The following is a 26070-nucleotide window of genomic DNA, read 5'->3' on the forward strand; positions in this document are numbered from 1 at the left end:
AGAAAGACTGTCGTGCGTTTTTCAATTCCAAATTATAAAGGCCAAGTCTCTCTTTATAGATTTCAAAGTGAACCTGGAGATTTGTTTTTCGCCACCTGCGTTCAGCTTTTCGACATTCTCTTTTTTCTGCTCTCACGGTCATGGCCTTTCTCCATGGAGATATTTTCTTCCCAGTCACTTCCTTTACCTTAGTTGGAGCAATGGCATCTATAACATTTTTAATTTTTGAATTAAAATGATCTACTAGCTCATTTACTGAGATGTTAGCAGGGGCAAGTGTGGAAGAAAAATTCTGAGTAAACATTTCCCTAGTATTTTTTGTTAAATATCGCTTTGTGATTACCTCTTTTTGAACATTTTTGTGAACAGAAATAGAGCTCTCAAAGAACACACAGGAATGATCAGAGAGTGCAACATCAGTCACCACAATCTTAGAGATATTCAGACCCTTTGAGATAATTAAGTCCAGAGTGTGCCCCTTATTGTGCGTGGGCTCCGTCACATGCTGAGTCAGTCCATAGCTATCAAGAACACAAAACAGTTATTTAGCCCCTCTGTCCTGGGGGTTGTCAACATGGATGTTAAAACCACCAACAATGACTAGACGATCAAAGTCAATACACACTATAGACAGCATTTCAGTAAAGTCATCAAAAAAGCTTGCACAGTATTTGGGTGGTCTATAGATATTTAGGAACAGAGCTCGAGAGGAGCATTTCAGCTGAAGGGCCACATATTCAAAAGAAGCAAAGTTCCCATAAGATGTCTTCCTGCATTGAATGGAATCATTGAACAAAATAGCAACTCCACCTCCTCTCTTATGCATTCTTTCCTGACTCATAAAACTAAAGTTGGGAGGGGTTGATTCGATAAGAACAGCTGCACTGTTATTTTGTTCAATCCAAGTTTCCGTTAAAAACATAATATCAAGATTGTGCTCAGTGATAAAATCATTGATTAAAAATGTTTTTCCTGCCAGAGACCTGACATTTAATAAAGCTAGTTTAAGTTTGTTGGATACACTATCAGTAAGATGTTTTGTGACAAGCGCATGGCTTCCCTCCACAAAAAAGCAATGCGATTTCTCCATAGGATTTTAGAAAATAGCTCAAAATAAGATCTCTGGGAAACGTAGCTGTTAGATAAATGTACGTTTTGTTCAGCCGGATAATATCCACATGTCTACCCTACTTTTATAATTTTCGAATCATAAATCCATCATTTAGATTTATGATAGACTTTTGAAACTACAAGAAGATAAGGAGGACTTTTACAAAAAAGTAATAGAGATTTTTGTCCAGAAGGATAGGCAAATGGACTTCATCTTCAAGTCAAGGTAAGACCACAATTTTATTGAAAATGGGATCTTACTAAGAGAGAACAATTCAATATTTAAATGATAACATTACATTTTTTGGGTATCCTTCTGTTGAACTGTCTGTTTAAAATTAATTGAAGCATCAGGCTAAAGAGGTTAAAGTTAAATCCATTTCTCACTTATTCTGACAATGTACTTAACCCCAAATAAAAGAACCCAATAAAAAGAGTTGTTATATAATAGTGAAGTCACGTAATAACAATAACTCATCTCTCTCTCGTTTTCCTTTTGAGCTTTGCCAAAAGCCACTGTGTCAATGTTGTCCTACTTGGTTTGCCGTCCGGAGTTGTCCAATATGGCGGACCATCTCGCACATGCGCACTGCAGATCGGGTAGTGACAATCGCAACTGCGCAAGTCTCGCTTGTCTCAAACAAGCCTAGTTTGATGCTACTCAGCTAGCCAGTTTTAGCCGAGCATGCAGAGCGGTCAGCCTGTCGGACCACCACTGCAGGACCGGAGGATGCACCACTGACAGGTACACTACGTCAGGGATTAATCTACTTTTAGTCGTTGCATTTATCCTTAATATGATAACCAACGTTAAGTGCTGTATACTTGGTCAAACATAATTTGTGGTGTTTTGTGCGCAGTGATCTGTGAGGATGAGGAGCCGCAGTAACTCCGGGGTGAGACTGGACGGCTATGCCAGGCTGGTCCAAGAGACTATCCTGTGCCACCAGGTAAATCCAGTCATGCATGGCAGGATTCAGGATTAGCATTAGGATTAGCACAGTGTTAAAAGTCTTGCATTGACATAACGTTAATGTATGTAGTTGCATTAAAAACGCTTAACGTTGCAATGGTACTTATTAAGCAGCATTTCGTATTTCAGAATGATGTACATTATATAAATGGATTATATAATTATTGATTAACATTAGCATAATTCTTATGTAACATTGTAAAAGGAGGGCTCATTCTAACTACCTCACACATGAATGGGTAGCATACTCTATAACGATACATCATCGTTTATTTGTTTATTTAATGTTAGGAATAATAGTATATTATAAAGAGGAAACAAATACATTGTTACAATATGGATGAACTCTGTGCACCTGGCATTTACCTTGCAGACTATGCTGGTACTGTGCAGTGCAAGCTGCTTATTGAAGCTCGACTTTTACAGTCATTCAAATTATTTAGAAATTATATTAACAATATATCACAAGTACACATATCCAGTATGTGTAAACTAACGTGTCACTAAAGCTGTCAGTTACAGATATAGGTTTAGAGTAACAAGTTTAATATTTGCCTCCAAAATGGAGTAGAGTTGATTTATAAACAGTGTTGGACAAGTTACTTCCAAAATGTAATATATTACATATTATTTATTACTCTCTTTTGAAAGTAATAAGTTACATTACAATATTACTGTCTCTGAAATGTAATGAGTTACACTACTTTTGAGTTACTTTTGAGTTACTTTCACCAAAATAACCTTAAAAGAATGGCTAGGTGTTTTAAATGCTAAAATGTAGTTTAGTGCAGCTCATTATACATCCAGTGAAGGGCAATGTGGTATAGCATAACAACTGTGTAGGCCCTTAAGGCTACTAACAACTTGTATTACACGGCTTAGTTGAATACTCGATTCTGATTGTAAATTCTTAACATGTGACACGTTGTTAATACAGTACAGACCACTGTCAAGGACTATAATGAAGGTTGCTAAGGAGGATCAAGAAAGAGAAAGGAAAAGAGGTTAAAAGACAGAGCGCTGGACGTCAGATAAATCACTAGAAGAAGGCAGACAGGAAGTAAACACTAACAGGACACGGAATGGGCTCTGTATTTTGTTTAGTATATGGCCGTGTACAGGCCCGGTTCCAGAACAAAATGACTCAGGGTGCCTCTGAGATTACAGGGGGCGCAGCAGTAGTAGGTTTACATGAGCAATAGTGGCTGGCAACAGCAATGAAAAATAGCATTGATGATCCCCAATGAACAGATTATGGCATTTGTTATGTTTTGAAACCAAGCAAGTGAGAACATTTCAAGTGAGTTAAAAGTGCAATCCTGAAATATTTCATATAGTCCAAAGTGGACAATGGCAAGGAAAAGCACAAAAGCTTCAAAGCTACTGATAAAATAAATGAGAACATATTGTAAATCAAGGCAAATATTATTTGAACCAGCTCATGGTTTGAAATGGCAAACATTGAAAAGCAAAAAGTATTATTAAAACCATGTACTAAATCATCACTTTGGTCCCATCATATACTCTGGGAAGAGAATATTTACTGTGCTTGAAAACTGGTATCACATCATCATGTGAGGTTGACTTTGTGACCTGGGCCCAGGAGTTAAAAACGTTTAATCCCTATCTGATCAGATCAGATTTTGAAATCCCATTTTTTGTGATCCAGGATCAGACAAGTCGGACACATTTTGTCCCTGGAGTTCAAATCAATTCAGGATAGGATCAGCCTGATCCAGATTACGACTTTTCAAGATGACTAGATCCTGAATATCAGTGCTTTAATCCTACCGATCTCCATCTAGTGGATATGGAAAATAATACAAGGAAGACAAGAGACCACATTGCAGAGACTTCTATTGTCCGCAATAATTTTGAAAGGTGATGACAGATGATGGACTTTTTTTCGTTGAAGATATTTTTTCTTTAATCTAAATTACATTACATTGCATTTAGCTGACGCTTTTGTCCAAAGCGACTTACAATAAGTACATTCGACCAGGAAGACACAACCTTGAAGAAAACAGAATCATATAAGTATATCAGGTTTCATAGAGCCAAACATTTCAAGTGCTACTCAACTGGCTTTAGGTAATCCAGTCCTTTATTAGTATAAAAGTGCTTCGTTAATCGTTCTAACGCTCGAAGTGGAGTCGAAAGAGATGAGTTTTCAGTTTGCGCCGGAAGATGTGCAAGCTATCTGCTGTCCTGATGTCAATGGGGAGCTCATTCCACCATCTTGGAGCCAGGATAGCAAACCCACGTGTTTTCGCCGATGGGAACTTGGGTCCCCCTCGCAGCGAGGGCGCAACGAGTCGTTTGGCTGATGCAGAGCGTAGTGCACGCGCAAATTACATTTGTGATTGACAATCTTTGTTGTGATAAATTTATGAGCATAAACATTTATGTCATCAACATTTGGTTGAAAACAAAATAGGCCACCACAAATGTGAGCAAACATGGAAAAAATAAAATGTATTTCCCATGAAGGCTAAAAATTGTGTATTATTTCAGTTAACAAATTGTGCCATCTTATTTATATTGAAACATATTTTTAAATAAATTGTACAGTACATTTTGCTCTGGTAATCCACTGGAAATCCACCCCTCTGGTGGGATCAGGATAATCCAGTTTTTTGGGATCAAACTGATCCCAATCCTGTGTTGTCGGTTTGAACTACCCGTTTTGAAGATTTGATCCAGATTAAAGCTTGGATTGGATTTCCTGATCTGATATCAAAGTGATCCTAATCCTGTTTTTTGGTTTTGAACTCCCCAAAATCCAAATCTGATCTGATCAAATAGGGATTACAAGTGTTGAACTCCTGGGCCCTGGAGATCATTTCAGCTGCAACATTAGCTTGTTGATAAGCTTGGGATATGAGATCTTTTTGTAGCCATTCGTGGTGAAGGCATCTATGCTATTGTATGCATTATGTTTGACCCAACATTTCTACAGGCATGGCAGAATATGGCACTATTTTCACATGAATATTCTAGCCCTTGTCTATTTGTATACCACGAGCTGCAAAATGACCGCCTTACCCCACTGTACAGGCGGGTACTTGTTTAGATATACCTGGGCAGGCTCTGTTTTGCCGTGGTATCCTGGCACCTGCGGGCCGCAGAGGGGCGGCGTAGTTTCAGATGACGAAGACTGCGGCTCCGGGGGCGAGTCAGGCGGGAGTAAGCTAGTGTCCACGACGGAGGGTAACGTGATGTCCCCATCTGACCTGTATACTGTCTGCAGTAGATGCAGTGTTGCTGGCGTTTAGTGATGGTTGCTTTAACCATTTTCGTATAAATAATTATCCACAGATGTGTCACTGCTGTGGAAGCACTTTGGAAATGATGCACGCGCAGCGGAGCAGGTCACGCGCACCTGACACAATTTGTTGTTTGTATTTTTCGCTCCGTTCTCTTTTTTGAATAGAGGGTGCATAACATTCAACTGCCGACGCGAAGCCTGAAGGGTAAACACACCAGGTCTACTAATCTACCCGCACAATTTGTCTCTGGTGTCGGAATGTCTCGCTATGTTAGTACATTCTTAAAAAACAAAACACCATTTCATTTCGGGTTAAAATGTGTTGTAACTACGTTACTGAGCATTGCAACGGGTAATATATTACCCATATTTCATTAGTAATGCGTTACATTACTTCGTTACAGCAAAAAGTAATATATTACTGTAACTCCGTTACTTTTGTAACGCGTTACATCCAACACTGCTTATAAAGCAACATAAATTGGGAATAAGCTTAAACTTTTTTTTAATGTGCATTGCACTTACTTATTACCATAACATTTTCATTCACGGACACTGTTTCTAGTTTTGTTTAAGTATTTTTTTGCCTTTATAGCTTCAGGTTCAACTAGATTGAGCTGCATAGAAATAAACAAGGTGTGAGCAAAGTTCAGCCCATGGAAAAAGGCTGAGGACCGGGGAACTATGCACCTTTATCTATTAGGACTTCAAAAAAGTCAACAGCTGTCTAAGTTTAAAGTGTGACCCATGGACACAGTGCCAACTTTCCTTATACAATATGACTATGCCAGGGTGTATAGTCACGCTGTTGGTCTGATTTTAGAGGATTCTTAAACCAAAACCTGAACAAGTAATGTATACTGTACATTCTTGTTATGAAAGAATGTATACTGTACATCCGTGTTATGAAAGCAGAAGCTCAAGTAGGAAAACATGTATCTTCTTTGATAAGAATTTTGAGTGTATGTTTGTTTCAGAACCCAGTGACAGGACTTCTGCCAGCCAGTGCCCAGAAGAAGGATGCCTGGGTGAGGGATAATGTTTACAGCGTCTTGGCTGTGTGGGGGCTGGGCATGGCCTACCGCAAGAATGCAGACAGAGACGAAGACAAGGCCAAGGCCTACGAACTGGAGCAGGTGTGTGTGGGATTGGTAATGATCATGGCAGTGCTTATTTTATAGTAGCAAGCATTTGGTGTACGCACTTTCTTATTTGAGTAATTTACACAAATATATACTACAGTTGTAAATAACACAAATTTAAACAAGATATTTCATTTTTATAACACAGATTAAAGTTATTCAATCCATTAAAAGATTTGCTGGTTACAACTTTGCATGTATACTGTATGTATCATATTATCTTATTTTTGGCTGTTAGTCAGAGTTAGTAATCAAATTATAAACATCACTTTGAGCATTATAAAATAACTCAAGTCACAAGTGATTGTTGTTGTTGTTGACAGAGTGTGGTGAAGCTGATGCAGGGCCTTCTGCAGTGCATGATGAGACAGGTAAGACAGCCCTCTGCTCACATTAGTTGTTCATACGTTCACTTGTGTTTACACACATCCTCGTGGTAGAAAATCTAATATGCCTGTGTTTTGGTTATTTGAAACCACACTGTTATCAGGGGCACTGTGGTATTCAAACAGTGTTTTATGTAAACAGCATCTCCAGGTTTCTGACCACAGTCTGCTCACTCTGCACAGGCTCGTCAAACTCAGGAAACATGGGCAGTTAGTCAGAAAAACACATTTCCAATAATTAACAATATGTTGGTGATCTATATGTTAAAGTGAAAGTGATAGTAAAAGCCTGTCTGTAGTAACGGTGTCACTGTTATCTTCTTCCATTGCTGGAAATAAGATGAAGATGCCAAGTTCACATCAGAGTGTTAAAATGTTGCAGTGTTTGGGAAGCCATGAAATAATCATCCTCTGCTGCTGAGATATTGTCATCAGTTGGCCTAAAGAAAAATGACTCACTGGAGAATCACTGTGAAGTTAACACATATAATTATTTTCCATATCATCCATATCAACATTTTCTGCTGCATAAGATCAATAACTATATTTTGGAGCATATGTGGGATTCGCATACAAACACAATCCTTACGATTTATAAAACTGTGATTTCATGTTTCAACAATATACTTGTATATAGAAATCTTTACTTTTGGGATATTTGTGTTGCATGTCATCCACCATCTCTTCTGAATTATTTTCTGCTCTCTAATGGCTTAACACCCCAAAAACACATGTACTAAATATGTGTACGTGTCTTTTGTGTATGCATATTTGCATGTTCAGGTGGCCAAGGTGGAGAAGTTCAAATACACCCAGAGTACAAAAGATTGCTTGCATGCCAAATATGATACTCCCACCTGTGCCACGGTTGTTGGGGACGACCAGTGGGGCCATCTCCAGGTAGACGCCACCTCCATTTACCTGCTGATGCTGGCCCAGATGACAGCCTCAGGTCAGTAAAAACTACAAGTGGTATTTCTGTCTCATTTTTGGTATTGTAGGTATTGAAAAAGTTGGCCTAGTATAAAAACAAAAATTCACCATGCTTGGTCAGCTTCCCTTCTGTGGGGACAATTAAAGTACCAAAGCATGAGTTGGTCGCTGATGTTGTCATAATATCTTGCAGGTCTTCGCATTATCTCAAACCTGGATGAAGTGGCTTTTATCCAAAACATGGTCTTCTACATAGAGGCTGCATACAAAGTGGCGGTGAGTAACAATTTCAAAGATTTGGTTTGTAGAAAATACAAGGTAGATGCTTATGTTTTGTCCAGCTTACATTTGCCTCAAATGTCACTTGAGTCATTGTCAGTAAAAACTATAAGTCTGCTGGTTTGGAGTTAAAAAGAAGTGAGCTTACCTTAACCTGTTCATCATCTCTGCATTCATCTCCTAGTATAAACACTGTAATCAAGTTGAATTCTGGGTGATTTAGGCATCAGGCTTTATCAAGGAAGAAGAATCTGTGGAATACTGAAAACTAAGATCTGACATATGGGTATAATTTAGAGACTGGATCATTTGGGAATAAATTATGTCAATATTATTTACTTCTCCTGTAGGACTATGGGATGTGGGAGCGAGGTGACAAGACCAACCAGGGCATCCCAGAGCTCAATGGCAGCTCTGTAGGGATTGCTAAGGTACATGTTACTATGGTTATGACATACCATACATAAAGACCAACAGATGGACGTTTTGTTTAAGATGTGTTTGTGTGCAGGCAGCCCTGGAGGCCATAGATGAGCTGGATCTTTTTGGTGCTCATGGAGGTCCAAAGTCAGTCATCCATGTTTTGCCTGATGAAGTGGAACATTGTCAGGTAACTTTTTTCTTTACCTTCAGCCACACCAACATGTCTCTCTTCGTTTTCTGAGCATCTCTGTGTGTTTTTCTACAGTCCATCCTTTGCTCCATGCTGCCAAGAGCTTCAACTTCAAAGGAGATAGACGCTGGGCTTCTGTCCGTCATTTCCTTCCCTGCGTTTGCTGTTGAGGATGCTGAACTCGTGGCCATCACTAAGTCGGAAATCATAAGCAAACTGCAGGTACAGTACACAATACAGTATTTGATCTTATACTCTTTTTCCTTGTTCTTGAAAGTTAATAATCAAGCTAACACTTTTCACTCTTTTGGGTTGTTTCAGGGTCGCTATGGATGCTGTCGCTTCATCAGGGATGGATATCGATGTCCTAAAGAGGTAAGATATTCCTTTAAATTATAGATAAACGCACCTTTGAATGGAATAAGAGACCCTTTGAGTGGATTCCATCGGTGGCTTAGTATGATTTTTTTTTTCTTGTAAGATCATGTGTATTGTATAGTTTTAGCTGGCAGATTGTACTGTAGACCTTCGCTGTTTCCTCTCTAGGACCCATCTCGGCTGCACTACGATCCTGCAGAGCTTAAGCTGTTTGAGAATATCGAGTGTGAGTGGCCCGTCTTCTGGACCTATCTCATCCTGGACGGTATCTTTGCTGGAGATCAAGTACAGGTGATAAAACCAAACACACTGGTCCAGTTTTGATAGTATTCACACAGTCATTAAGTCACTTTGAATGACTTGTGATATTGAACAAATGACTGGGCTTTGCACAGGTTCAGGAGTACCGTGAGGCACTGGAGGGCATTTTGATCAGAGGGAAGAACGGCATCAAACTGTTGCCTGAACTTTATGCTGTACCACTTGACAAGGTATCCCATTACCATAGGACACATACGACAGATTATATTCGCATACTCTGACAAAACCTACAATATGATATTGAAGTGTTTCATGAACATGACAGGACTAATGCTTATCTTTTCATGGATAAATAATATTCAATTGTATCTACTTTGACAATGTGAAGGCCTTTAATACTAAACCTCCTTTATATAAAATGACGAAAAAGGGTGTGCTAAATAAAATGATATACAAAATGTTGTAATTTAATGCTTTGTATTACTCTGAATATAATTTAGTTTTTTAGACATGCTGACTAGCCAGCGAAATCTCAATTTATAATACTTGTTATGACTAAGGTTAACAACATTCAGCTTCAGCTGCACTTAATGAGTGGAAATGTTAGCTAAACTCTAAATTAAGATGAGCATGGTACAGACTAGCATGGTCATTGTGAGTATGTTATCAACCACATGAAAATGAGAACACGTTTTATCTACTAACAGGTGGAGGAGGAGTACAGCAATCCTCACTCAGTGGACAGATTAGCCATGGGGCAGCTGCCGCACATGTGGGGACAGTCGCTCTACATCCTGAGCTGTCTCCTGGCCGAGGTACTAACAGGAACCTTAAACAACACAACCTGCAACACTCTGCAGCCATCTGTTATTACTGCGATTATCACTGCAATAGACAATGTCACTAATCAGGAATATAGCAGTTTCTATATATTATAAACGTGAAGAAAATGAATTTCTACCAGATGTCCTCAATAATACCACTGCCATTCTTAACCTCAGTAATAGCTCACCATCCATTTCTCTTTCTCTCTTTTTCTTTCTGTGTGAAGGGCTTTTTAGCACCAGGAGAAATAGATCCTCTCAACCGGAGATTCTCTACGAACTTCAAGCCCGATGTTGTGGTACAAGGTTTGTGATCTATCATTAGTTTGAAGAAATATCTGCCCAGAAGTTGAATAAAAAATGAATTGAATCCCCAAAAATCTGCTAACAGGAAGAATGAAAGAATTAGAAATCATTGAATAAAATGTGTTTATGTGATTAAACATGAAGATGAAGTTTTCGTACAACCATATCACTTGTTAGGCAAACTATGGGGGAATACTCACACACAACTTCAAAACTATCAACAAATTGCATTAGTTTGTATGAGGTGCGAACCGTGTCTATCACAACTGGACCTTCTGTAGACACACACACACCCTCCGCCGCCGCCCCCCGCGGTTATGATGTCCGTCTTTTCACTGAATTGTCGTCTTGAAAAGGGTACTCACAACAATTCCGCAACAACATCATCTTCACCTGTTGCACTTGCCATTTCAACGTTAAAAACAATAAAACGGCAAATGAATGGCTTCGTGGCATTCATCTAGATCCTCTGCCTCGAGCCAGTTAACTACCGGGCCTTCTTGAATACCCTGGAACCGAGGGGAACTCTGAAAGAATACGCCCATTGGCTACAAATCAATATGATTGGTTGATCAAACTGTCAGTCAAACGTACGCTCTCATTCAGTGCAACGGCCAGGGCATTCGATCAAGGATGTAGAATACCTTGTTTGAAGGATATTCTACCCAGAGACCCAGAACAAGATCTGATTGGTTGCTTTCTTTTCTAACACAAAACCACTGAAATGCGTAGTGCATGGTCCGAGAAGGACAAACAAATGAACGTAACACTGTAATATTACAGATCAACAACACAGATACGATTGTCATTTATTCATTTTACATACATTTTATTTATATAATTAAATTGATTTTTTGTTTGTTTTATCTGAGTGTTCCAGGGTATTCTCTGAATACCTTAAAGGCCCTGACGGTTCGCCACTGGTTTGTATACAGATTTGATCAAAGCAAGCAGGACATAATATATTTCTTCTTCCATGTGTCAGTGTGTGTACTAGCAGAGACTGAGGAGATCCAGGAGCTGCTGAGAGATCATGGGATCACTGTGCAGACAATGGCTGAGGTTCTGCCCATCAGGGTCATGCCTGCTCGCATCCTGAGCCATGTCTATGTCAAACTTGGTAAACGAGCACTATCACTTTTTCCTTTAGTGTGATTGTGTTAAGTGTAAGGGAAACTTCTGCAGCAATGGAGAGTCAGGACTCAGAGAGACACGAGGAGAGTTGGAGCTTTGATGTCAAACACTGATGTTTATTACAAGTATCGGCCAGAGAAATTCACATCACAAGTCCCACAGCCAGAGGTTCTGACTGCACGGGTGGCTTGCCATGTCAAATCTGACCAGCCTCTCTCTCTCTCTCATAGACCTTTTAACTAGTTTACAAAGAGTTAATCCACATATTGGGGGATGGTGCGTAAACACTGGAGATATCCCCAACATTCTGGAGATACTCAATCACTTGCCTGACTCTTAGGCTCTGTGACCGAGAGTTGACCGGTCATAAAACTGAGAATGAGTGCATATGACTGCATTAGCACATTCCTTACGGGAGATAACAGACTCAGGGTTGGTGATAAACGTCAACAGGCAGAAAGGTTAAATATCTAGAAGTAAAGACAAAATTAATCCCTAACATTAAGAATAATAAAAGTAACATCTTGTGTCATTGCCACAGGAAGCTGTAAGAAACTGAATTTGAGCGGGAGGCCCTACAGACACATCGGTGTTCTGGGAACATCCAAATTCTACGAGATCAGAAATCGCTCTTATATTTTCGCCCCCCAGGTAAAACTTGAGTTTGTGATATTGATATTCAAAACAACAAGGTGGTAGTCATTTTCATTAATTAATAATATTGATCCTCTCTTCTCTATGTTCCAGTTTCTGGATCAGCACCATTTCTACCTGGCACTGGACAACCAGATGATCGTGGAGATGTTACGCACCGAGCTGGCCTATCTCTCCTCTTGCTGGAGGATGACAGGACGGCCCACACTCACTTTCCCAATCACCCGCAGCATGCTGGGTAATAAGGCTCTTTACCCTAAAGGAAATCAGTTTGACAGATATAGTTTTCAGGAAGATTAGAAGTGTGAAACCTTCACAAATTTCATTTTGAATAGCATTTTATATTGCAGCAGCTTGCAGGAATGTAATCCAAAACAGGATTGCATATAATACATTTTAACAATTAATAATCTGCACAAATTGTATATGTTGCTTCCAAGCTTGGGATCCAAAATATTCCTACTGTAGATTTCCATACTGCTATTTTGTCAAATTATTTCACTGCTCTTTTTTCCAGTTGAAGATGCAGACGCGATTGACCCGTGTATCGTATCAACCCTCAGGAAACTGCAAGATGGCTATTTCGCTGGAGCAAGGTCTGTTTTCATCTGTACCACAGGACATCATAATATTAGTGTGTTAAATGTTAATGTGTGGGTATTTTCTGCTGATGTTACTACAGGGTGCAGATGTCAGACCTCTCCAGTATCCAGACCACGTCCTTCCACACTCGCCTCAGCTTCCTGGATGAGGAGAACGATGACAGCTTACTAGAGGATGATGATGATGATGAGGAGGAATATGGAGAGAAATACAACAACTATGTTCCCTTGGGTAGCTGCTGATTAACTGCGTGATACTTTGAATGACATATGATTAAACTGTTAGTAATGGTTTGTCTGCTTTTTAACTCCAGAGGGCTCAAAAGACCAGTTTGACCAGTACCTCACCCAGCTGCTCCACAGCACCACCACCAAGAGTCATCTTCCTCCCATCCAGAGAGGGCAGCACCACGTCTTCAGTGCTGAACACACCACCAGGGACATCCTGTCCTTCATGGCCCAGGTCCAGGGCCTGAACATGCCAAGTGAGTTATTCCGAGTCTAACTATTCATTGGAAGGCTGCACTCTATTAAAAAACATTATCAAGGCTTTTCCTAACCGTATTTCATTAACAGTGCTGAGCAGTGCTGAGCAGTGGTGTAGTGGGGATTTTTTTACTGGGGGGACGCTATTTTAAATTAGGTCATCCCAAACAATGCCACACAAGTGCGCATGCGCACAGTGCACTCACAAAACGGGCAGACAGGTCCACAGAAACTACCGGTATGCTTAGTCCTACTTTAGTTACTGTACTGCAAAAAGCAGACGGCGCTGTGCTCAACACACACAGACTCAAAACCATGGACACACTGGCACATAGGCTACGTTACATAAACAATGTATAGGCCTAAATTGCATAAGCTACAGTATTGCAAGTAAGCAGACAGCGCTGCTTTTCTCCACTTTCAAAATCTACTTAAAACTCATAACAAACAAACAAAATTCCCAAAGTTGTCCTGAAATTAACTTATTAAATAAACAAAACAAAAAATATATATAGCCTACTAATGCAAACATTGAATCTGGACTTGAAATTATTCTGATTAGGCCTAGCCTACATTGCAAATAAGCAGACAGGACAGCGCTGCTTTTCACACACACACACACACACACACACACACACACACACACACACACACACACACACACACACACACACACCTTGCGTTTTGAAGACTGATAAATCCTAAATGGATGAACAAACTTTGCAGCCCAGTTTCCCAGCTTTGCAGTCTATCCACGGGTATGCCTCTTGTTTCCTCCGCCACATCTCCTCCGTCCATACCTCTGGGAAAGGTGAGCTTGAGCTAGCCAGGGGAACGTTGCTAGCGCAGCTAACGTGCACGTTAGCTAGCATTATCCACGTCTTTAGGCGGCTCTTCTGATGATGTACTGTAGTAGTACTAGTAGCAGCTTCACTTGTAGCTTCGGTGCTGCTAGCCTCTTTCTTCTTGTGAATTATATTCTTTTTAGAAAAGAAGTCAAGTAAAAAATGTTTGCCTGCCATTATAGAGCTTTTTCGTTAGCGTTCTTGAGGGAAAGAGCTGCCGCAAAATCGGCGGGCGGTAAGCTGGCCGTGGGTGTGTCAGTGACACACCCCCAGCTCGCCGCGGGGTCACGAGCGTGATGAGGAATCGTACTTAAACAAATCGTTTTTATTTTGTATTACTGTGAAATGTATTATGTTTTTGTCATTATTACAACAAATACACACTTGCAACTGATAAGACTGGCAATGATTTTATATTTATTAGACTATTAAAAAAAAGATCATGCTCCAAATAAGTGGGGGTACGGCGTACCCCCGCGTCCAACGCCCACTACACCACTGGTGCTGAGAAAACATCATGAGGACGTGAGGGATAATTGAAAAGGAGAAGACATCTGTTATGCAAAGAGAATATGACTGCACTTACAGTCGGCTAAGTAGTTAAGATAACTTGGTCTGCCATATGGAATTGTTGGCATCTTGAGAATTTAAATATCACTTATCTCAGCCTCTTAGATACTTCTGTGTTATTTAACTAGGTTAGGAAAATGCAAAAAATACTTGTCGGTCAAAGTCTGTTTCACCTTTTGGACATTTTTCTGTAATGCTGCTGTCCATGGTCCAGGCCTTATCAAGGCTGATGTAAAGCTTACGGCCCGTCCACACAGCGGCGTGCATTGAAAGCTTCACCATTCACTTTGAATGGGGTGACGTCACTTTTCGCCGAACTGCATTGTGGGAAGCGACGCGGAGCTTTGCTGGCGTGACTCGCTGCAATAGTTGAGCAATGTTCAACTTTTGAAGCCTCGGCAGAAGCGTCAGCCAATCGAATCATATGCCAGTACAAGTTCTAGCCAATCAAACCGCTGCTTGTGTGTCAGGGGCAGAAGATTAATGTGATTGGTTGTTGGTCGAGTTTCAGACACGCCCTCCGGCAAGCTTCAACGCACGCCGCTGTGTGGACGGGCCGTTATAGTAAGGCACTGCAGAATACAAATATGGCTTGGGGCTATGGCTGATTTTTGGTAATGGGAAACACAAATCCAGTTGAAACAGTTATCTACAGTATTTAGGTTTTTTCTCCAAAAAAAAGAAGAGAAAGAAAAAAGCTTTTTGTAATTTGAAGCCTTGGTAACCCATACTTTAATGAAGCACCAAGACATGATGTTGCAGAGGCAAAATTTGATTTTTTCTTCAAATGTAAAACCTACTTACCTCCATCCAACTCTAAATCTAATCTAATGCTGAAAACAACAGAGTAATATCCCATTGAATTGTGCGTTGTCAGGGGCCTCAATGGGTACTGAACAAATATTTCTGTGGGGTAAATAAAGGTGCAATACAAAATTAAACATTCAACCAAGTAACAAATTGTTAACATAGCAAAAATGATCCTTTTCACTTTATCAAATGTTGTGTATTTCAGAGTCTTCCATGTACCTGCCTGTGACTCCTATTAAGACCAAACGCCGCAAAGCTCTCAACCTACTTAATGTTCCTGCTCAACCTCAGCATGGCCCACAGACAAAGCAGCACAAGGTAGACACTTCTTCTCTTGTGACGTCGGTATTGCTATGAAGTGTATTTAGTCTTACACCGACCTCCCTCTCCAGCCCCACAGTGCTGCTGACCTGCACCTGCCCAGAGACTCGCAGGGGAACACAGACTTTGCAGCGCTGGTGCGGCAGCTAAAAGAGTGTCCGACGCTGCAGGACCAGGCCGACATACTCTACATCCTTTATATAATGAAGTACTGACATAGAGACGTATACGCAGACACACACGTTTATTATCATACTCAAACTTTTTTTTCAATGACCCGCACTGTGTTTTTTCCAATGCCCAGAGGAGCTGATTGGCTGGTGGAGTTGTCAGGTCAGGGGCAGGGCGGGGTCAGCGTGCGGTCCCTGCTGGAGGAGCTGTATGAACAGGCTGGGTCCTCCAAAGAGTGGGGGCTCATCAGATACATCTCTGGGATCCTACGCAAGAGAGTGGAGGTCCTCGCTGAGGTCAGTGAGGAGTCATTTTCTATTACAACAGACAACTGGGTTGCTCAGCATAATGCTTGAGACTATTTTCAAAATATTGGCACTATATAACCCTACATAGTTCAACTCTTTTGAATTGACATACTCTACAGTACATCCCGACATGTAGCAAAACAAGTAGTGTATAACTAATTGAATTAAACACACTAGGAGCAATGTTTTCCCTTTTTTCTTCTGCTAAAGTATTCTCCTCCTCTAGTACACCTTAGATGCAACATTTAACTTACACACAACACTCTTATCTAAACTAGTCTTATATACTGTAATCTCCCCCGATCTGTCCCAAATATGAATTCACTAATGTAAGTACAATTCATGGTATCAATAGGCTTGTTTGAGACGCGTTGCGGCTCGCCTCGAAAGTAGACGAGAATAGCCGATCGCAGCCAGGGGAGGTCTCAAAAAGCTCGCCTGAAGTCGGACAGCTCGGAGTCGGCTTCGTCTTCTTCTTCTTGCGGTTTTTTGGCGGGTTGCAAACAACTTTAAGGTGCATACCGCCACCTCCGGAGTCGGCTTGACTCAGTTTGCATTTATAAAGAATGCACACATGTGTTTAATCGTTAATGTCAGATATGTACTAAGTAAATCCATTTGTTCCTGCTCAAGATTAGATTCAACTTTATTGTTATTGCACATATTACAGGTACTGAGACAACTAAATGCACTTTAGCTTCTAACCAGGTGCAACAAGCAGTAAAGTGAAAAGTAATGTACACAATAGACAGAATAAAATATAGAATGAATTGAATGATGAATAAACATTGAGGGGTATGAATACACTAGATATCAGCCTGTGAGCAGTATGAACAGTGTGTATGAATATGCTAAGATATATAAAGTATGAACACGGTAAGCAGTGCAAGTATAGTATAAAATATATAGATATTAATGTCATGATGATAAACATTGTGGAACAATGATGAAAAATGGGAATGGATGTGGCGACGTAAAACTGACACAAAACAACAACAAACTTTTGCTGAGCCAATTGGAGAGTTTCATCAGCAGCACGGGGTAAAAACCACCAATGAGCGCTCGGCTCGAGATACCAGCGAGTCGTTTCCCATCAAGCATTTCGCTTCCGCAGCCCGTGGAGAGGAACTGCGCCGCCTCGCCGCGCCTCGCTCTCAAGGCGTCTTTGTCCCGCGAGATTTCAACGTCTCATGTAGGCGAGCCTCCAGAGCAAGTCGGACAAAATGACTAACCATCATGCAACGCACTAGCAAGACGTTGATCGCAACTGCGCAGGTCTCGCTTGTCTCAAACAAGCCTATTATCAAACCATGTTCTTGGAAGGCTCTTAACACCATCTGCTGGCCATGAGAAAAATTGCATCATAACATTTTGAATCAGGTTTATTGCCTAGTAGGTAGTTTTATTTTCTACATAAAAAAAATGTGCCTGTAACTTATTTTAGGAACTGTCTTTGAACAACACTTTGAATACCTGCTGATTGACTTGGCTATAACAAAGAGGTGCAAAACCAATCAATTATGAGATATTTAAAAACATTTAGCCATGATAAAATCTGTCTATTCCTCAGGCCTGCACGGATCTGATTTCTCATCACAAGCAGCTGACTGTAGGTCTTCCCCCTGAGCCCAGGGAAAGAGTCATCACAGTGTAAGTCATTATTCACAGGAACTGGAGTGACTCACATTAAGGCTTTGCTAATAAACATACCAAACAAACCAAATCTTTCTCTTCTCTATTCCCTTTCAGTCCTCTTCCTCCTGAGGAGTTAAACGATCTCATCTATGAAGCCAGTGGTCAGGACATCAGTATAGCTGTTCTCACACAGGTAACTATTAAACCCTCTGGACTGCCTCATTAATTATTCAAACACTTCCCTTACAGCTGTGTGTTTGTCATATAGGAAATCATGGTCTATCTAGCCATGTACGTGCGGTCGCAGCCCGCTCTGTTTGGGGACATGCTCCGGCTCAGGATAGGACTCATCATGCAGGTGATGGCCACGGAGCTGGCTCGCAGCCTACACTGCTCCGGTAGGAAAACACAGGAACAAATATTTTCACATACATAAACTAACCTGCCCAGTGAAACATTTAAAATGTGTATCCTCTTTTTAGGGGAAGAGGCGTCTGAGAGTTTAATGAGCCTTAGTCCTTTTGGCATGAAGAGCCTGCTGCATCACATCCTCAGTGGCAAAGAGTTTGGGGTGGAGAGAAGCGGTGAGTTTTTCTGCTTCTTTCACAGTATATGTGAGGGCTTTTACTGGCCAATTCGTCTAGAGGTCTAGAAATAGGCTATAGAAGAAGTAATACATTTTTTTGTTTGTTTGTTATCTGTTTTTAACAGTGCGCCCAATCCAGTCAACAGCCACTAGTCCTTCCATCTCCATCCATGAACTTGGTCACACTGGAGCCACCAAGACTGAACGCACAGGAATACACAAACTGAAGAGGGAGATAAAACAGGTGGGAAGCACAAAAATGATCATTGCATAGTAATCCTTAACAATAATAATCTATCTATCCTATCTATCAATCTATCTCAGAATAGTTTAACAGTGTTCTTACTTTGGTTGCAGCTGGATGACTCTCGGCCTATCAGTGTGCGTTGGGTTTGATAATATTTAGCATGTTTCTAACGTCAGTCTTAAGAAAACAAACCGCCGTTTAACCCTGCTCATACGCCCTCCATATCTGGAACGACTCACACCTCATCACATATCAGAAGGAAAACATGCTTAACACAGTACACTAACATATCTCTGCTAATGTTATAACAGTATAACATTTTGCTTTTAGACAACTCATTACCTCATCCAATCCAGACCTTCTATAAGCTACTCTTTGGAAGACCACACTCGTCTATCATTACTTGATAGAGTCTCAGCATTTAGTGGCATCATTTGTTTGTGGAATGGGCTTTCTTGTGATCTGTCATTGTTTCCGATTAATTGAATTTCACTCTACAGATGAAACATCTCTGTGCAGTATGAGAACCATGTGAATCATCTCAAACTGTTCTCTCTCATCTCATCCATATCCATGTGTAGATCTTCAGCGGCGGTCATTCCTTGAGTAGCAATGTCACTTCTCCTCGTTCCACGGTAAACCATTCCACCTCATCTGCTTACAAATACTGCATAAACATATAGACATGTTTGTCCTTCCTAGGGTTGCCGTAGTTATAATATATAGACACACTGAGTAAACTAATCTGAAAAGCATTTTTTATTCATATTTTGTTATATCTACGGTTGACGATTTAAAAAGGAAACATTTAGGGATAAGGCTGCTGTTATTCTAGCTTTTTATTATTTTGAAAAAGACACCTTTGAACCTAAAGCAGGAATTGCAACCCTGATATGTCTTGGACAATCATTCATGGAGGGATACGCAACATTAGAACATTACATTCAATATATAGTTGCTTTTGTAAGTGTAGAGTAATTGTTATTTACACTATAAAGCCCAATAGCACCAGCACCAGCCTGTTTTACCAAGTTTGATAGAGCATGATATCAATATGCATGAATAATTGCAGGTATAGAGTTAAACATTTGTGAAGCGAGAAGTCCATTAAAGATATTTAAACAGTATCCTCCTGTTCTCTCACGGCAGCGCTGCAGCAGCCCCTCCACCCCCAGTGGTATCCTGTCCCCGGTGGGCGCCGGCCCGGGTGACGGGCAGTTGCACTGGGAGGAGAGGCAGGGCCAGTGGCTGAGGAGGCGCAGGTTGGATGGAGCCATCAACAGAGTACCGTCGGGTTTCTACCAGAAGGTGTGGAAGATCCTGCAGAAGTGCCACGGCCTGTCCATCGATGGATATGTCTTGCCCTCCTCGACCACAAGAGAGGTAGCATCTCACAGACAATAGCTGTTTTAGGACTCTCCGTGTGTGTTTCTGTGTTTAACGTTTTTTTTTCCTGTGCAGATGACAGAGGGAGAGATCAAGTTTGCAGTGCAGGTGGAGTCTGTCCTGAACCACGTCCCTCAGCCAGAGTACCGGCAGCTGCTGGTGGAGACCATGATGGTTCTGGGCCTGGTGGCCGACGTGGACGTGAACAGCATCGGTGGCATTATTCACGTGGACCGCATCCTGTATCTGGCCAATGACCTCTTCCTCAATGACCAGGTTATTATAATTTTTTCTTACATTTTGTGCATAAAAGGTTAAAATATGTTGTTTTCATATGGAGATTTCTTGAGTTTCATATCATATTAAACTGAATATATTTGGCTTTTTGACTGGAACCCTTTTGAGGAACTTGAATAGATATGTTTCACAATTTCTGATTTCTTAGTTGCAGTCATAATTTTTTATGTTTTGTGGCTTTACTGTTTTCTACCTCTGCATCCCCAGAAGTCCCACAGTGCCAGTGATTATTTCCTTGAGAAAGACCCAGCTACCGGAATCTGCAACTTTTTCTACGACAGCGCCCCCAGTGGCAGCTTCGGCACCATGACCTACCTGTCCAAGGCGACCATCACTTATCTCCAGGACTTCCTGCCAGGCTCCAGCTGCCTGATGCAGTGAACAGACTGAACACCTGGAGAGACAAGCTTCATGGTAAAGAATCCTCTGGCCCGAGGCAGCAAAGCTTCTCGTTATCAGCTTATACATTTCCTGTGGTGCTTGTGAGTATTTACTCTTCAATTCACTCGCCTTGGCAGCTGATTTCAAACCACTACATAGGAGTATATTTTTCCTTTTTTAGCAACTGGTCTCTGAATTTATTTATTTATTAAATGTGCAGCTTGAGTGTGTTTTATGTACAATCATACATTTTATGTACATTTAATTGAAAAATTATAAGCACATGTATATGCTGTTGGTGTTGTGTGTGAGTATATTATTATATGAACAGTTATCTGTCCTGTAATTATCTGTTATAATTATACTGAGCCTGGATGTTTATAACAGAAAATAGTTTGATTTGAAATTTTTTTTTCTTTATAGCAATCATTTCTATTTGTCATCCCTGGTACTTTATTGTTTAAAGTATTTAGAAGTCTAATAATGTATTGTGCTTCTGCAGTTGATAATCCTCAATATCCCATCAAATACTAAAATAATATATCAATCATGGAACATTTATTAACCTTGATTTACTTCTTCCCCCACAAATTAATAATTTGTGCATATGACTTAACATTAGTCTTACCTCTGATAGCATGCAGGCTCTTTATACTTTAGTGTTGATGATAATAAAACTAACATGGTGTGGTATTTTGTCAACATTAGGCCGTACGGGAACGAGAATAATAGTTTTCCTTGAATGGCGGCAATGTTTTTTGTCTTTTTGGATGTGTTGTTTGTTTTGTACAATGAATGAAGACTAATCCGTCTGTCTGCATATGAATGACACACCAGGGTTTTGTCACTACATTGCAAGTAAACATTTAGCATGTACCTCGACATATTCATGGTGTGCTCATTTATGTACAGTTAAAGTACATTTATTATAAATATGTAGGGTAAAAGTCTGCCTTAGCAGAGGAACATATAAGTGTTCTTTATGTATACAATGTTTATAATATGATTTGTACATAAAGAGCGACATGAAAGTAAAGCCAGATTTTGGTAAGGAACAAGAGAGGTCCGGAGTATGTTGAATAAGGTCTCAGTAAGTGTGAAAAGCAGAGGGAAGACAAAAAGTTGCAAACAACTTTTGTCCCAGTGCTTTGATTTGAAAAGAAACGACAGCGAACAGTTGAGTATGACCTATGTGGATGCTGACCTAGTGCTGAAATATTACAATAACAAATATAAATAGAATATTATTTAAAAAAATATATATATATAACATTATATTTTACTATGTTAACAGATCTCCTTTTTACCCGTTTTATTATTTTAACAATGCACTGTCTACTCATTTCCATTATTACAATATGTTTATGTTCATGCAATAAAAAAATAATTTGACTAACAATGGTGGTTCATTTTTCTATTTACTGTGGCGTGTGAAAATAAATTTTCTACAATGATAATGTGAATTATAAAAAAAATATAATATTTTTTAGTAAATCCCGCTGTGACCAAACGTCAATCACTGTCGGCCCTAGTAAGGTATCTGTGTGATCATTAAAATACTTTGGAAGATAAAACCCGCTGCTGGATGACATGTGGAGGAAAAGTTTGACTTTCCGGTACCACTTTACAATAAGACTACCCTTATAAAGGGTTTACGAATAGTTTGTAATTAATTAATTAGGTTGTGAACACTTTATAAATAATTAATAAGCTTTTATAAGACATGATATAAACAGGGCAACTGTAACTGGTTGCTTGCCAAATACTGAGCCCACATTTATCTGTACTTATATTATATACATTTATTAATGAGTTACTACCATTTATAATTGGTAAAAGGGAGCCTTATTGTAAAGTGTGAAACAAATCACCATTTATTAAAGAGTTACTACCATTTATAACCACTGAAAGGTTGCGTTGTTTTTAAGTTTAATATAGTACACATGTCCATTTATGAATGAGTTATAACATTCACGCTTACCTAATACATATTTTTCACATGAAATGCAAAGTAAGATGCAAAAGAGCCAAGCAAAACATTTTATTCACACATGAAGAAAATCAGGACTCAAAGTTATGACTGTTTAGTATGACTTATACACATATTTAAACATAAAAGCTTTTCTCAGACATAAATGAAAGACCTGGTAAGACATAATGGTACTCAGACTGGAAAGGCTTTGTGTATATTCTTGAACAAGCGTCCAAGCAGTCCATCAGGGTGAGCAGAGCCAAGCCAAGATGACCATTCAAGAACCTTGAGGTGTTCCTCCAACAAACTCTCTGTACGGTTTCCTCTCAGTCTACGGACATGTCCTTTGACGGTCGACCAAGCTCTTTCATTATGTTGGGTATGACTGCCAGTCTGGGGGTTCACAAACCACCTGCTGTGGTTTATGGTGTAGTGGTTGTACTTGTACCCCATGTTACTCAGCACTCTCCTGTATGCCCTCCACTCATATGGCCATTTATGTATGAGTTACAAACATTTATAACTGCCAAAAGCGAGCCTTGTAAAGTGTAAAACACATTCCCATTTATTAATGAGTTACAACCATTTATCATTTGTTTAAAGGTGGGGTAGGTAAGTTTGAGAAACCGGCTCGAGATACACTTTTTGTTATATTCCATGGAATGCTCTTAACATCCCGATAACAATGAATATCTTAAGTGCTTTGACAAAAAATCCATACAAAAATGTCATCTGTGGAACCCCTAGTACTGTAAAAAGCACGACCAATCATTTTAGCCGGCCCGGCTAAAGTAACTGGATGGCCTACCTGCCTGTCAGCCTTCCATCTGTGCACAAACTTATCTCGTGCCCTCATTGGTCATGTGCGCGTTCGTGTGTGTTGGAGGAGGGGCTCTGTGAGGAAGTGGCAGATTTTTTTCGGCTGTGTATTTTCAAATTCTAGCGCACTCGAGCTGGTTTCTCCAAAATTACCTACCCCACCTTTAAGTTATATTAAGCCTTAAAGTTATGCATGAATTAGGGCGTGGTCACATTGAGTGACAGGTCATTCCAGTGGCTGCTGCTGTTAGCTTCCTGTCTCTGTGTTTTGTATAAGTGTGTGGTCGCGTTCTAGTCACTTTGCTCAGCACTATAGCTTGTTACAACTTGTATTTCGCCATGAACTGTTATTGCTCAGGTTAATCCCAATAGCCGCTTTCACACCAAGTACTTTGCCGTAGCCTACTTAGTTCCCAGCACTTAGTACCCCCATGGAACTAAAGGCCCGGACACACCAAGCTGACACCAAAGAACTGACACAGATGGACCCCGACTGTGGCGTTACTTCTCGTCTCTGCGTTTTGACCATGTGTCACACTGGACCACACCGTAAAGACTTCAGCTGACGGCCAAGAAGCATGTACGAACTGCACATGCGTGAGTGGCAATAACTCTCCTTATCAGCAGGCGGCGGTAGTGTGTATTCGTCATTCAAAAGAGGCAACAACCGGAAGACAGACTGCGTGATAACCGAGAGGAGAAGAACACAGTGCGTGATATAAACAAACAACAAATAGCGTATGCGTTCCATTTGCACTCCACAACGAGAAGCTCATGGGGCTTTCCTGAACCTGTGTCGAGAGCTGGAGTTAAATGAAATCTCAGATTTGCCCTCTTAAAGGTGGGGTAGGTAATTTTGGAGAAACCAGCTCGAGTGCGCTAGAACTTGAAAATACACAGCCGGAACAAATCTGCCACTTCCTTACAGAGCCCCTCCTCCAACACACACGAACGCGCACATGACCAATGAGGGCACGAGATAAGTTTGTGCACAGATGGAAGGCTGACAGGCAGGTAGGCCATCCAGTTACTTTAGCCGGGCCGGCTAAAATGATTGGTCGTGCTTTTTACAGTACCACGGCTTCCACAGATGATGTTTTTTAATGGATTTTTTGTCAAAGCACTTAAGATATTCATTGCTATCGGGATGTTAAGAGCATTCCATGGAATATAACACAAAGTGTATCTCGAGCCGGTTTCTCAAACTTACCTACCCCACCTTTAATAGTTTGTTTGGGTCCCTCACTTCCGTTTCGCTTCTCATGCACTGATTCGCTAGCTGGACAGCTTAAAAGATTAAACGGGCCGTATATGGCCCACGGGCCTTAGTTTGCCCATGCCTGTGCTACAGGGACTCAGCATGCTCAGCTCATCCGGGGAACATAACTTGAACTCTGCCGTGTTTGTTGTGCTGGTGCCTTGTGGACTATTCTTCATGCTTATATCGTAGCCTACTATTGTGACTCGCTCCGCGTTTAAAACAGACGGTGCATGAATGCAGTTTTGCGGTAAGTGAAATTCGAGTAGGCCTACTTTATTTATGTGTTGCTTATTTATTTATTTTGTATTTATTCATTTATTTAACAGGGACAGTGCACATTAATGAACATTTCTGTAAATGTGCCAGAGTTAGCTAAGAGGCTATTTTTCATCTGTAGTCCCTGGACAGATGTTAAAAGTCAACCTAAAACACATTTCATTTTAAACAAGTAAATACAATACATTTACTTACTTATGTTTTTAGTCAGCTAACGTTAATGAATGTTAAGGCTTTGGTTAGCATGTAGTAAGCAAGTGGTAGCTACATCTGTGCTAACGATGCTAATCGTAGCCTCCTAGTTAAAACGTAATAGAGACGTGTTAAGCATTAAGTGGGATAATACTGTAGAACAAACGGCTTCTGTTTGAGGTTGGTAAAATAAGGTCATCCTTGTAAGTTAGAGAGATATTGTATTAGGTAGGTAACTTTATGCATTGATAATGTTAATTTAAATGTGCTATTATCGATTATGTAGACAAGCTAACGTGAAGAGCGGCGTAGTGTATGTGAAATTAACCTCACAATAAGTTGTGTGTATATGAAATATGTAATATTTCAAGATGATTACTTAGATATTACAATATGGTTGGTTGAGCTGGAGTTCATTATTGAGGTTACACGTTAACGTCACGTTTCTTGTACAAAAAAATCAATATGAACCATTACTGTATAATTATCCTTAAATTATGTTATACAATGCACCTAATACACAAGTATGGCATTTTGAAACATGATGTGCAACAATTTTTACTGTAATTTGTGTGCATTTGGTTGTTGACTAAGATGATGTTATGTTTTATTTTTTGTTGCACGTGGACGCTTTGGACATACCT

The 26070-nt window shown here is 40.2% G+C and overlaps 1 protein-coding gene across 5 annotated transcripts; it reads left to right on the forward strand.

Moving 5' to 3' along the window:
* Positions 1-1681: 1681 nt before the first annotated feature.
* On the forward strand, positions 1682-22305 carry phka2 (phosphorylase kinase, alpha 2 (liver)). 5 transcript variants are annotated; one of them, XM_034221304.1, is made up of 33 exons: positions 1682-1855; positions 1971-2060; positions 6329-6487; positions 6817-6864; positions 7663-7831; positions 8006-8088; positions 8442-8522; positions 8603-8701; positions 8780-8926; positions 9026-9079; positions 9251-9373; positions 9478-9573; positions 10051-10158; positions 10395-10473; positions 11459-11593; positions 12149-12258; positions 12355-12499; positions 12779-12857; positions 12944-13095; positions 13178-13348; positions 15780-15892; positions 15967-16103; positions 16200-16362; positions 17945-18024; positions 18124-18202; positions 18278-18407; positions 18492-18593; positions 18721-18839; positions 18953-18976; positions 19424-19477; positions 19992-20225; positions 20304-20504; positions 20733-22305. In XM_034221304.1, exons 2-33 carry the CDS (start codon positions 1983-1985, stop codon positions 20904-20906), a joined length of 3726 nt encoding a protein of 1241 aa, XP_034077195.1. In that variant the 5' UTR covers positions 1682-1855; positions 1971-1982; the 3' UTR covers positions 20907-22305. The 5 variants fall into 5 exon arrangements, with proteins under 5 accessions (XP_034077195.1, XP_034077196.1, XP_034077198.1 ...); XM_034221305.1 differs by having other exon boundaries at positions 20736-20920; XM_034221307.1 differs by lacking the exon at positions 19424-19477.
* Positions 22306-26070: the final 3765 nt, after the last annotated feature.

The sequence above is a fragment of the Gymnodraco acuticeps genome, unplaced genomic scaffold (assembly GCF_902827175.1).
Source record: "Gymnodraco acuticeps unplaced genomic scaffold, fGymAcu1.1, whole genome shotgun sequence".
NCBI classification, from domain to species: Eukaryota; Metazoa; Chordata; class Actinopteri; order Perciformes; family Bathydraconidae; genus Gymnodraco; species Gymnodraco acuticeps.